This window comes from Mya arenaria, chromosome 11 (genome assembly GCF_026914265.1).
Source record: "Mya arenaria isolate MELC-2E11 chromosome 11, ASM2691426v1".
Lineage (NCBI taxonomy): Eukaryota > Metazoa > Mollusca > Bivalvia > Myida > Myidae > Mya > Mya arenaria.
Window position 1 is genome coordinate 13,801,958 of NC_069132.1, and position 15,913 is coordinate 13,817,870.

At 43.3% G+C, this 15,913-nt stretch overlaps 1 protein-coding gene across 1 annotated transcript in view; it reads left to right on the plus strand.

The window, feature by feature from the left end:
• LOC128208969 (protein stum homolog) overlaps window positions 1–13,682 on the plus strand; it is a 42,418-nt gene extending 28,736 nt beyond the window's left edge. The window contains exon 3 of the mRNA XM_052912738.1: window positions 12,478–13,682. Coding sequence (XP_052768698.1) covers window positions 12,478–12,545 — 68 coding nt within the window. The 3' untranslated portion in view covers window positions 12,546–13,682. The remainder of the gene's footprint in view (window positions 1–12,477) is intronic.
• Window positions 13,683–15,913: the final 2,231 nt, after the last annotated feature.

Genomic DNA, 15,913 nt, shown 5'->3' on the forward strand with positions numbered 1-15,913 from the left:
ATGGTCACCATAGCAAGTGAGTATTACAAAGAACATGGTAACCTTAGCAAGTGAGTATTACACAAATCATGGTCACCATAGCAAGTGAGTATTACATAAAACATGGTCACCATAGAAAGTGGGTATCACATAAAACACGATCACTATAGCAAGTGAGTATTACACAAAAGATGATCTCCATAGCAAGTGAGTATTACACAAATCATGGTCACCATAGCAAGTGAGTATTACATAAAACACGATCACTATAGCAAGTGAGTATAACACAAAAGATGATCTCCATAGCAAGTGAGTATTACACAAATCATGGTCACCATAGCAAGTGAGTATTACACAAAACATGATCACGATAGCAAGTGAGTATTACACAAAACATGGTCACCATAGCAAGTGAGTATTACACAAAACATGATCACTACAGCAAGTGAGTATAACACAAAAAATGGTCACTATAGCAAGTGAGTATTACACAACATACTGTCACGATAGCAAGTGAGAATTACAAAAAAAAACATGATCACCAAAGCAAGTGAGTATTTCACAAAACATGGTCACCATAACAAAGTAAGTATTACACAACACATGGTCACCATAGCAAGTGAGTATTACACAAAGCATGGTTACCATAGCAAGTGATTAGAGTATAAAACATGCTCACTATCGCAAATGAGCATTACCCACAACTAGGTCACGAGTAAGTGATTATAGCGTCAAACGTTTTCAACGTAGCAAGTGATTATTACACCAAAACGTGATCACCATAGCAAGTGATATTAACTTAAAACGTGGTCACCATAGCAAGTTATTATTACACAAAAACGTGGTTACAATAGCAAATGAAAATAATTTAAAACGTGGTCAACATAGCAAGTGATAATTAGAAAAAACGTGGTCACCATAGCACGTAAGTGCAACACGAATCATTGTCACATAGTAAATGCGCATAACATATACTGTAGCTGTGATAAAAAGTGAGAAATACACTCAAAATCGAAAGAATAGCAAGTAAGTATTTGACCAAACATGTACATGATAGGAAATATCAACATGACAAGCGGGTATTAGACGACACATGGTCACCATAGCAAGTAAGTATTAAAAAAACATGCGACTTATACAACGTGGATATAACACAGCAGGTGGGTACTGCACACGACACGGTCGCCAAAGCAGGTGAGTACTGCACACGACTCGGTCGCCAAAACAGGTGAATATTGCACACGACACGGTCGCCAAAGCAGGGGGCGGACCGTGTCGTGTGTAGTACCCACCTGTATGCGACCGTGTGAGTACTGCACACGACACGGTCGCTATAGCTGGTGAGTACTGCAGAACAGTAAAGAACAAAGCATTGACTTTAGAAAAGTTAACGGTCCGTCTATTAGAGTGTTAGCAAGTGGAAATCGGCATGCTCATTTCTGTTTTTGCATGAGGCCTAACGAGAGAGTTTGTTCCAAAGACCTCACCGTCCCAGACGGTTTTGTATATTGGTAACCGATGAACGGACGCTGAACTTTAGATATGGAGTTTGGATATGGTACTGGTACATTATAATTTTGTATAAGAAACGGGTGAATGAGGAAAATGATGGAAGTTGGTATTGTCTGTGATTCATAATATTGATTTGAAGAAATAATCCAAGAAGTGTCTAAGGGTGGCAATAACAACATAACTTATGTTAATAAGTATGTACTGCTTTCCTAGTCTGCCCAAGGCTTTTACCACCACTCAGTCCATCGTGAGATAGTCATTTTAAGGGTGCAAGAACGGGCCGTTAACAATATTCATATGTATTATTGCTAATTGTATGACAATGGGCATCAACACATACAAGTATTTATCAGCATAAACTCAAGAGGTCAATAAGTCACAAACTCTAACCATGATCAAGGTCTTCGGCACCCGGACCAACCGGACACAATGAAGGGATATACACTACACCCGGACCAACCGGACACAATGGAGGGATATACACTACACCCGGACCAACCGGACACAATGAAGGGATATACACTACACCCGGACCAACCGGACACAATGGAGGGATATACGCTACACCCGGACCAACCGGACACAATGAAGGGATATACACTACACCCGGACCAACCGGACACAGTGGAGTGATATACACTACACCCGGACCAACCGGACACAATGAAGGGATAGACACTACACCCGGACCAACCGGACACAATGGAGGGATATACACTACACCCGGACCAACCTGACAAAATGAAGGGTTATACACTACACCCGGACCAACCGGACTCAATGAAGGGATATACACTACACCCGGACCAACCGGACACAATGGAGGGATATACACTACACCCGGACCAACCGGACACAATGAAGGGATAAACACTACACCCCGGACCAACCGGACACAGTGGAGGGATATACACCACACCCGGACCAACCGGACACAATGAAGGGATATACACCACACCCGGACCAACCGGACACAATGGAGGGATATACACTACACCCGGACCAACCGGACGCAAGGGAGGGATATACACTACACCCGGACCAACCGGACACAATGGAGGAATATACACTACACCCGGACCATTCGAACACAATGGAGGAATATACACTACACTCGGACCAACCGGACACAATGGATGGATATACACTACACCCGGACCAACCGGACTAAATGAAGAGATATACACTACACCCGGACCAACCGGACACAATGGAGGGATATAAACTACACCCGGACCAACCGGACACAATGGAGGAATATACACCACACCCGGACCAACCGGACACAATGGAGGAATATACACTACACCCTGACCAACCGGAAACAATGGAGGAATATACACTACTACCGGACCAACCGGACACATTGAAGGGATATACACTACACCCGAACACACTGGAGGGATATACACTACACCCGGACCAACCGGACACAATGGAGGAATATACACTATACCCGGACCAACCGGACACAATGGAGGAATATACACTACACCCGGACCAACCGGACACAATGGAGGGATATACACTACACCCGGACCAACCCGACACAATGGAGGAATATACACTAAACCCGGATCATTCGGACACAATGGAGGGATAAACACTACACCCGGACCAACCGGACACAATGGAGGGATATACACTACACCCGGACCAACCGGACACAATGAAGGGATATACACTATACCCGGACCAACCGGACTAAATGAAGGGATATACACTACACCCGGACCAACCGGACACAATGAAGGGCTATACACTACACCCGGACCAACCGGACACAATGAAGGGATATACACTACACCCGGACCAACCAGACACAATGAAGGGCTATACACTACACCCGGACCAACCGGACTCAATAAAGGGATATACACTACACCCGGACCAACCGGACACAATGAAGGGATATACACTACACCCGGACCAACCGGACACAATGAAGGAATATACACTACACCCGGACCAACCGGACACAATGGAGGAATATACACTTGACCCGGACCAACCAGACACAATGAAGGGATATACACTACAACCCGGACAAACCGGACACAATGAAGGGATATACTCTACACCCGGACCAACCGGACACAATGGAGGAATATACAATAAACCCGGACCAACCGGACACAATGAAGGGATATACACTGCACCCGGACCAACAGGACACAATGAAGGGATATACACTACACCCGGACCAACCGGACTCAATGGAGGGATATACACAACACCCGGACCAACCGGACACAATGAAGGGATATACACTACACCCGCACCAACCGGACACAATGGAGGAATATACACTACACTCGGACCAACCGGACACAATGGAGGAATATACACTAAACCCGGATCATTCGGACACAATGGAGGGATAAACACTACACCCGGACCAACCGGACACAATGGAGGGATATACACTACACCCGGACCAACCGGACACAATGAAGGGATATACACTATACCCGGACCAACCGGACTAAATGAAGGGATATACACTACACCCGGACCAACCGGACACAATGAAGGGCTATACACTACACCCGGACCAACCGGACACAATGAAGGGATATACACTACACCCGGACCAACCAGACACAATGAAGGGCTATACACTACACCCGGACCAACCGGACTCAATAAAGGGATATACACTACACCCGGACCAACCGGACACAATGAAGGGATATACACTACACCCGGACCAACCGGACACAATGAAGGAATATACACTACACCCGGACCAACCGGACACAATGGAGGAATATACACTTGACCCGGACCAACCAGACACAATGAAGGGATATACACTACAACCCGGACAAACCGGACACAATGAAGGGATATACTCTACACCCGGACCAACCGGACACAATGGAGGAATATACAATAAACCCGGACCAACCGGACACAATGAAGGGATATACACTGCACCCGGACCAACAGGACACAATGAAGGGATATACACTACACCCGGACCAACCGGACTCAATGGAGGGATATACACAACACCCGGACCAACCGGACACAATGAAGGGATATACACTACACCCGCACCAACCGGACACAATGGAGGAATATACACTACACTCGGACCAACCGGACACAATGGAGGAAAATACACTACACCCGGACCAACCCGACACAATGAAGGGATATACACTACACCCGGACCAACCGGACACAATGAAGGGGTATACACTACTACCGGACCAACCGGACACAATGAAGGGATATACACTACACCCGGACCAACCGGACACAATGAAGGGATATACACTACACCCCGGAACAACCGACCACAACAAAGGGATATACACTACACCCGGACCAACCGGACTCAATGAAGGGATATACACTACACCTGGACCAACCCGACACAATGAAGGGATATACACTACACCCCGACCAACCGGACACAATGAAGGGATATACACTACACCCGGACCAACCGGACACAATGAAGGGATATACACTACACCCGGACCAACCGAACACAATGCAGGGATATACACTTCACCCGGACCAACCGGACACAATGGAGGGATATACACCACACCCGGACCAACCGGACTAAATGAAGGGATATACACTACACCCGGACAAACCGGACACAATGGAGGGATGTACACTACACCCGGATGAACCGGACTAAATGAAGGGATATACACTACACCCGGACCAACCGGACACAATGAAGGGATATACACTACTACCGGACCAACCGGTCTAAATGAAGGGATATACACTACACCCGGACCAACCGGACACAATGAAGGGATACACTACACCCGGACCAACCGGACACAATGAAGGGATATACACTACACCCGGACCAACCGGACACAATGAAGGGATATACACTACACCCGGACCAACCGGACTCAATGAAGGGATATACACTACACCCGGACCAACCCGACACAATGAAGGGATATACACTACACCCGGACCAACCGTACACAATGGAGGGATATACACTACACCCAGACCAACCGGACACAATGAAGGGATATACACTACACCCGGACCAACCGGACACAATGAAGGTATATACACTTCACACGGACCAACCGGACACAATGGTGGGATATACACCACACCCGGACCAACCGGACTAAATGAAGGGCACTACACCCGGACCAACCGGACACAATGGAGGGATATACACTACACCCGGACCAACCGGACACAATGAAGGGATATACACTACACCCGGACCAACCGGACACAATGGAGGGATATACACTACACCCGGACCAACCGGACACAATGGAGGGATATACACTACACCCGGACCAACCGGCCACAATGAAGGGATATACACTACACCCGGACCAACCGGATTAAAGGAAGGGATATACACTATACACGGACCAACCGGACTCAATGAAGGGATATACACTACACCCGGACCAACCGGACACAATGAAGGGATATACACTACACCCGGACCAACCGGACTCAATGAAGGGATATACACTACACCTGGACCAACCCGACACAATGAAGGGATATACACTACACCCGGACCAACCGGACACAATGAAGGGATATACACTACTACCGGACCAACCGGACACAATGAAGGGATATACACTACACCCTGACCAATCGGATTATATGAAGGGATATACACTACACCCCTGACCAACCGGACACAATGAAGGGATTACACTACACCCGGACCAACCGGACACAATGAAGGGATATACACTACACCCGGACCAACCGGACACAATGTAGGGATATACACTACACCCGGACCATTCGGACACAATGAAGGGATATACACTTCACCCGGACCAACCGGACTAAATGCAAGTATATACACTACACCCGGACCAGCCGGACACAATGGAGGGATATACACTACACCCGGACCAACCGGACACAATGAAGGGATATACACTACACCCGGACCAACCGGACACAATGAAGGGATATACACTACACCCGGACCAACCGGACACAATGGAGGAATATACACAACACCCGGACCAACCGGACTAAATGAAGGGATATACACTACACCCGGACCGACCGGACACAATGAATGGATATACACTACACCCGGACCAACCGGACTCAATGAAGGGATATACACTACACCCGGACCAACCGGACACAATGAAGGGATATACACTACACCCGGACCAACCGGACACAATGAAGGGATATACACTACACCCGGACCAACCGGACACAATGAAGGGATATACACTACACCCGGACCAACCGGACACAATGGAGGGATATACACTACACCCGGACCAACCGGACACAATGGAGATATATACACTACACCCGGACCAACCCGACACAATGAAGGATATACACTACACCCCGACCAACCGGACACAATGGAGGAATATACACTACACCCGGACCAACCCGACACAATGAAGGGATATACACTACACCCGGACCAACCGGACACTATGAAGGGATATACACTACACCCGGACCAACCGGACACTATGAAGGGATATACACTACACCCGGACCAACCGGACACTATGAAGGGATATACACTACACCCGGACCAACCGGACACAATGAAGGGGTATACACTACACCCGGACCAACCGGACACAATGGAGGAATATACACTACACCCGGACCAACCCGACACAATGAAGGGATATACACTACACCCCGACCAACCGGACACAATGAAGGGATATACACTACACCCGGACCAACCGGACACAATGAAGGGATATACACTACACCCGGACCAACCGGACACAATGAAGGGATATACACTACACCCGGACCAACCGGACTCAATGGAGGGATATACACTACACCCGGACCAACCGGACACAATAGAGGGATATACATTACACCCGGACCAACCCGACACAATGGAGGGATATACACTACACCCGGACCATTCGAACACAATGGAGTGATATACACTACACCCGGACCAACCGGACACAATGGAGGGATATACACTACACCCGGACCAACCGGACACAATGCAGGGATATACACTACACCCGGACCATTCGAACACAATGGAGGGATATACACTACACCCGGACCAACAGGACTCAATGAAGAGATATACACTACACCCGGACCAACAGGACTCAATGGAGGGATATACACTACACCCGGACAAACCGGACACAATGGAGGGATGTACACTACACCCGGATGAACCGGACTAAATGAAGGGATATACACTACACCCGGACCAACCGGACACAATGAAGGGATATACACTACTACCGGACCAACCGGACTAAATGAAGGGATATACACTACACCCGGACCAACCGGACACAATGAAGGGATACACTACACCCGGACCAACCGGACACAATGAAGGGATATACACTACACCCGGACCAACCGGACACAATGAAGGGATATACACTACACCCGGACCAACCGGACTCAATGAAGGGATATACACTACACCCGGACCAACCCGACACAATGAAGGGATATACACTACACCCGGACCAACCGTACACAATGGAGGGATATACACTACACCCGGACCAACCGGACACAATGAAGGGATATACACTACACCCGGACCAACCGGACACAATGAAGGTATATACACTTCACACGGACCAACCGGACACAATGGTGGGATATACACCACACCCGGACCAACCGGACTAAATGAAGGGCACTACACCCGGACCAACCGGACACAATGGAGGGATATACACTACACCCGGACCAACCGGACACAATGAAGGGATATACACTACACCCGGACCAACCGGACACAATGGAGGGATATACACTACAACCGGACCAACCGGACACAATGGAGGGATATACACTACACCCGGACCAACCGGCCACAATGAAGGGATATACACTACACCCGGACCAACCGGATTAAAGGAAGGGATATACACTATACCCGGACCAACCGGACTCAATGAAGGGATATACACTACACCCGGACCAACCGGACACAATGAAGGGATATACACTACACCCGGACCAACTGGACTCAATGAAGGGATATACACTACACCTGGACCAACCCGACACAATGAAGGGATATACACTACACCCGGACCAACCGGACACAATGAAGGGATATACACTACACCCGGACCAACCGGACACAATGAAGGGATATACACTACACCCTGACCAATCGGATTATATGAAGGGATATACACTACACCCCTGACCAACCGGACACAATGAAGGGATTACACTACACCCGGACCAACCGGACACAATGAAGGGATATATACTACACCCGGACCAACCGGACACAATGTAGGGATATACATTACACCCGGACCATTCGGACACAATGAAGGGATATACACTTCACCCGGACCAACCGGACTAAATGCAAGTATATACACTACACCCGGACCAACCGGACACAATGGAGGGATATACACTACACCCGGACCAACCGGACACAATGAAGGGATATACACTACACCCGGACCAACCGGACACAATGAAGGGATATACACTACACCCTGACCAACCGGACACAATGGAGGAATATACACAACACCCGGACCAACCGGACTAAATGAAGGGATATACACTACACCCGGACCGACCGGACACAATGAATGGATATACACTACACCCGGACCAACCGGACTCAATGAAGGAATATACACCACACCCGGACCAACCGGACACAATGAAGGGATATACACTACACCCGGACCAACCGGACACTATGAAGGGATATACACTACACCCGGACCAACCGGACACAATGAAGGGATATACACTACACCCGGACCAACCGGACACAATGGAGGGATATACACTACACCCGGACCAACCGGACACAATGGAGATATATACACTACACCCGGACCAACCCGACACAATGAAGGATATACACTACACCCCGACCAACCGGACACAATGGAGGAATATACACTACACCCGGACCAACCCGACACAATGAAGGGATATACACTACACCCGGACCAACCGGACACAATGAAGGGATATACACTACACCCGGACCAACCGGACACTATGAAGGGATATACACTACACCCGGACCAACCGGACACTATGAAGGGATATACACTACACCCGGACCAACCGGACACAATGAAGGGATATACACTACACCCGGACCAACCGGACACAATGGAGGAATATACACTACACCCGGACCAACCCGACACAATGAAGGGATATACACTACACCCCGACCAACCGGACACAATGAAGGGATATACACTACACCCGGACCAACCGGACACAATGAAGGGATATACACTACACCCGGACCAACCGGACACAATGAAGGGATATACACTACACCCGGACCAACCGGACTCAATGGAGGGATATACACTACACCCGGACCAACCGGACACAATAGAGGGATATACATTACACCCGGACCAACCCGACACAATGGAGGGATATACACTACACCCGGACCAACCGGACTAAAAGAAGGGATATACACTGCACCCGGACCAACCGGACTAAATGAAGGGATATACACTACACGTTGTAACTGAATTAAAGAGAACTGCTAACTGCTCGTATCAATGCACGTATTCATATTAACATTGCATATGGGCAAACTGTACTGCATACTGTTAGTCTAAAATAAACGGGTGTTATATATTTTTTTAGAACTGGGACAAAGGTTAAAACACAAACGGACACCAAACCAAACACACACGAAAATGTAAACAGAGTAATCACCGAATCTCTTCAATATCCACGCCATATTGTAGAATCCTTTGACATTTATTGCAAACAAGATGGAAATGAAATTGTCAGTACATTTTTATTTCATTTATATGATACATATTTTGTTAAGTAAGATGTTCTGTGATTTAAAGATATAGGTTAAACTTAACATGTAGTTGCTTAAATGTTCTCATAAAATAAAAGTGATACTGTAGTTTATATACTCTGAAGTGTGGGAGAAACTTTATTATGTGTGTTTTTCCATTTTGTTATTTACAACAGAAGCAACACCTTTAGAGAAAAGCATCAGAGTTATTGTCAACAAGAAGCACAGAAAACAATCACTGTCCAGGACATGTTACACCTCCAAATCTAAAATGTACCGTTACATGTTCGGGGTTTCATCTGTTTATTTGCAAGGAGGTGACCGACATCTTTGCAGAAAGATTATACAGACAGAATGATATGAACTATAATGGTAAACTATTGACAGAAAAGAGCTTCAAAAGTACATTTTAATAATAACAAATAAACAATGGTCTCATTGGATTATAACAAGGAGTCTTATCTTTTGAGTATAAGAATCATCTTCGTAAAAGGTTTTACAAACTAATAAATAATTTCTGATGAAATATGTTACTGGGACATCAAAAGTACAGAATCTGATAATATGACTTCCTCTTGGAAACTGCCGACTTTTACCCATTTGGACTAACACTTTATTGCCTTTAAATTGCTTCTGCTCCGATAAGAAAAAATAATATTTTAAATTTCTTCTTCAATTGAATATTCAATTAAAGTTTAACACCCTGTGTTTCTTTTCGTTTGCGTCTCTTGTTCATTGTATGTCTGTCTGTCTTGTCTTTGTGCCAGTTGTTACGATCGCAGGAGTGTGCTAGCTACATGGCTTCTTCTTGTAGTCTCCATTGCTTTTTTGTTATAAAGGCAAAAATAACGCTGCGCCATTAGTAATTGTTTTGGTTCAAAATATCTCTGAAATCATATAACAGTAGTTATATAAGGACTGATCGCTTTTTTTCTTTCGTTTATGATGTACGCGGTAGAGCACGAGAGCAATTTCCATGAAGCGCGTCCTGCTTTATGATGGCATATTAATGCCAATTATCATATACCCTATATTAATAAACAATTATCGAGAAAATTAAGGGGTAAACACGAAACGAACGTTATCAGGTTACCTTACGGCAGTAATATATTCACCATGATTTTGCATTCATACAGCATAAACGCAAGAAAAAAAGCTGCGATCAATATATACTTATATTTTGGAATTTTAGATAATTATATATTACGATTAAAAATTACCACCTCCAACAATAGAGTATTTGTTCTTAAAGAACAAAATAAAAGTACAAAATAAATTAAATTTTCTTCATGCGGTGTTGAGTCGACATGCCAAATGGGAACGCCTCTACTGTTGTATTTATTGTTTACATTTTAAAACCTTTACGGATAAAGAACGTTGCATGTTGAAAGGAAAACATCTTGGCCAAGTTTTCAAGCTTTTAAACATCCATCGTGACGTTGGAACTGTGCCAGGGTAGATGTTATTGTGGGGGTGCCAATATTATATATCATATTGAATTCACGATATCAGCTTACATCTCTGGTCATGAGTATCTATGAATACAACTTATAATTGACATATTATTGTTGCAAGTTTTGCCAAATATTTGAAAATTGTTTTTTTTTTGGCGGATCCGATTTAAAAAGGACGTCACGTTTTGTTTTTGATAATAATACTGTTCGTAATAATCTGTCATGTTCAGCATTTCTTCCTTTGTATTACACATGTTCAATACATGTTTGACCCTTGTTCGCCATGGTAGTTGGCAAACTTATTACTGCTTCTGTTCTTATTAACATGTGGAAACCTGTATAGATCCTGTTTTGTGTGTGGTCATTGTATATGTGATATGTGTACCGGAACTATTTCTGCTACTGGTGCCAATATTTGTTGCTACTGATATATATGCTATACCTTTAAGCTTAAGTACTTGCATCTGACCTTCAAAACATTCGGCGATGATGTTCTTTTCAAGCTTGCCAACTTTTGGGAGTAAGCGTCTTAATTAATTTCTTCATCATAGGCAGTTCTTGTACAGATTCAAAATTTTATAATATTACGTTGTAAATATTATGTATAACCAGATCATTAAAATGGTAGGGGGTTTCAAGAATAGAATACATAGTGTGCCAGAATTTGACTTTTTTGCAAATGTGTACAATTCATTTTAAATGTTCAATGATCTAGTATCTCTGTTTCTGTTACAGTGAACTGGGGAGAGGAACGAAAAACACCTTATTATTGCAGAAGACAAAGTAGCATCGATGTCCCTTGAAAGCTTGGTCTGCACCTGACAGCGTCGCCCAGGCGTCTCATTCCCCAGGCGTTTTTCATGAACAGACGAACTTCTCTTGTTCTTTTGTTTGTCTTTGAGAATATCGTCTGTCATATCTCATTGACATAAAGCTAATATTTAATCTGTACACGAGATGTTTTTTTACTCTGAAGTCTCAGTGTGCGTCAAGGCATTCATTATGATGCGTGGAATGCAAACAAAGTAAAAAACCAGTCACGATAGTTGCATATATTGAAGCAACATTTACGATCTGCATACGACACTTTCTTGAAATGATAGTACAAAACACATGTGAAAAGACTGTCTTAGGTAAATTGGTGTGGTTTAATGGTTTATTTATCTAGTTCACTCTTGTTTTTCAATAGGCTATACTGTTAGGGCAATAAGCTTTGTGGTAAATAATAAATAGCATCTGGAAAAGTTATCCAAACTCACATTAATACAAGAGATGCATGTCATAAAAGGCTGGTTCTACTTTCCACGAATACACAGGTTCTGTACTGTTAGCAAATAATAAACCAAATGACAAGTTAATTAAAATATCATATAGCATTTATTTATATACGTTGTGTTGTTCACATCACCAAACATTATGTAACCCTTCCATTATAATTTGTTTATCTGTTATTTTTATTTAGTGTAACTGTTACAGTATTTAAGTGCAGTATGTGTGTTTTCCGTTCTGTTCATTCAGATGTTTGGGCTACACTATTGACACCTTTGTTCATTCTGTTCGTCATTGGCATTCATTATTTTGGTTTTGATCAATTAAACCATTTTTGGGCATAAATAAGCACGGAAAATGTCATGCAACGCATGCATTTTTCTTAACGTTTTAAGTATGTTGGTGGTTGTTGTACATATTCACTACATTCATCCTATTTATTTTTTGTCCATAACGTTTAGTGAAGTTTAACACCGTTATTAATAACATTTTTTTTTAAATATTTTGTCTGTTTTGAATAAGTTCACATCGTACATCACAATAAAGTGCAAATAAAAAGCATTACTCAAGATATGAACGTCTTATACTACGTTAGTTTGATAATTTTGTATGTATCTTGTATCTTGTAACATTTACTGTTCAGAAAATTTAAAGAAATTACGGAATTATGATTTTGTTTCATTTGCTTCTCCTTTACTCTGAATATTACTGAGCTAAAACAAACTACGGTTGGTGAATTTGCATACGTAGTCTCTATGGTGACGTCATCCACGGTAGCGTTGTCTATGATCATAAGTTGAGCAATACAAAGGGGATATTCTGAGAGTCTGTTATGACGTCGAGTTCGATGCGTTAACATTTATATGTCGAGATCACGAAGAGATCGAGACCACGAAGATATCGAGACAGATGCATGCACAAGACGTCATACAGAGAAGCGTCCTTGTGTTTTATGGCTCCTTTGATTATGTCCATGTTTCAGGACATCGCTTGAAGTTCAATCCAACGAAAATGCACCAAAAATTTACATTGCATTCCCCGGAAGTTCTATTATGAAAAGGACTTATAAATTAATCGTATGAATGAATTAGTGTATGATCTTGAATATATTACCAATCATCAATTAAAACATTTGAAGAATTTCTTAAGGAAATATAGTACGTTCCTGACAAAAACAAGTATTTCTGAATAGCAAGTTAATGTTGTTAAAGTCTTAAATTGACACTAGTCTGTAAAAGTAGCTCTCAACACTTGCTGCTTTGCTGATACTGGTTTAGAAAGAGACCCATGAAGCATGACACGGATTTTTCGATACGGCGTGCTGTATTTTCACTGTTTGATTTATAAAAAAGAAATATAATAAAATCATTTCCAGCAGCCAGTGGTTTAAAACAATTTGAAATTTTGGTCTTGTCAAACTGAGCCAAAATATTTATTGAACGATATTTTTTCTCCAATCATTACTGTTTGCCGAGCATACCATTTAAATATCAGGTAAAAGTGCAAAATAGACTTAACATAACGTCTCGAAAACCTTTCCCAGTGTTTCAATTGCCTGCATAGCATTGCATTAAAATCTTATTCTGAATATATATTACACAGAATTCTAACCTTGACCTCGCTATGGCATTTAACAAGGTCAAGCATTCGACTAAGTCTACCGTCGCCTACGTAAATGCATTCCATTTAGATTAAATTCACTTAAACATGTTTTGGTAACAAGATTATTAATCATTTGTTATGAGAAACTAATGGCTTCGTGGGTGTATTTTGGTAAGAATACACATTACGCGTAACTACGTGTAAGGACAAGATAGCATTTGTATCAATATCAACTGAATGTATTCAGATGCGTCATTCTTTGTCGCTTCTTTACAGATACAATTTAAAATAACACTTACTATAACCAGCAATTTTTTACACATGACAGGTGATTATAAACCAAGAGGTAATGTGCATAGTGAAGTATTTGGGTTTTCTCCAAAATGATACCTTCAAAAAAGGTATTCACTGAGCTTGCCCCAGTTTCAACTCGACATGTTGAGACTCGCTAGAGAGCGATTCATACGCTGCTGTTTGCTACTGATACAGCAAAAAAAATGGAATTAACAATTAACATCACATTCACTAGCGGCTTCCGACGGGGGCGCATCCGGCGCACACCCCCTCTAAAATCGTACATTTTTTTTTTCAATATCGGAGCAAAAAGTAATAAAATGCGATCGAAATTATTCATGTCGGGCTACAAATTGTGAAAATGTCTTACGGGAGTAACACAGGACCCACATGCATAAAGTTTATGCCATATACCTTCGGTACCGAGGGAGCAGCGCAGGTCAAAAGGTTGGGCCCCTAAGTTACGCCCCCTCTATCGTCGATTCCTGGATCCGCTCTTGAAACTAACATGATTAATTTAGAAAACGTCTTTCAAATAAAGTTTAAACACGTTTAATTGACAGATTTTGAATCTTTAAATAAATCAAAGGAACCAAGATATTATTCTCAGTATGTGCCAGATGTAACATTAGGCTTCCGAAAATCTTGAAAGATTTATCACGAAAATTTTCTATCCATCATTCTCGAAACATGCACACGAAGTGCAGGCATCTGCCGCTTTATGCACAAGCTGCACCACGAATGCATGTAAGGTATAGTCATCTGTAACTAATAGTAATAATATGTTTGGCTGACAGGCTACTGTCTGGTAAAGACTGGAAGGAATTCTACGAATGTAAACACCTCTGGGAATACACCCGTCTCCCTCTCGCTAGAGATGATTGACCTACCTGCGGATGTGTTTTGTCAATCAGTGGATGCCAGCAGCCGCTGCTCAATGTCAGAACCGCCGACAGTGTTAGAATTGCTTTTTTCTCAAAGAATTTAATTTCCTGTATTTATTTAC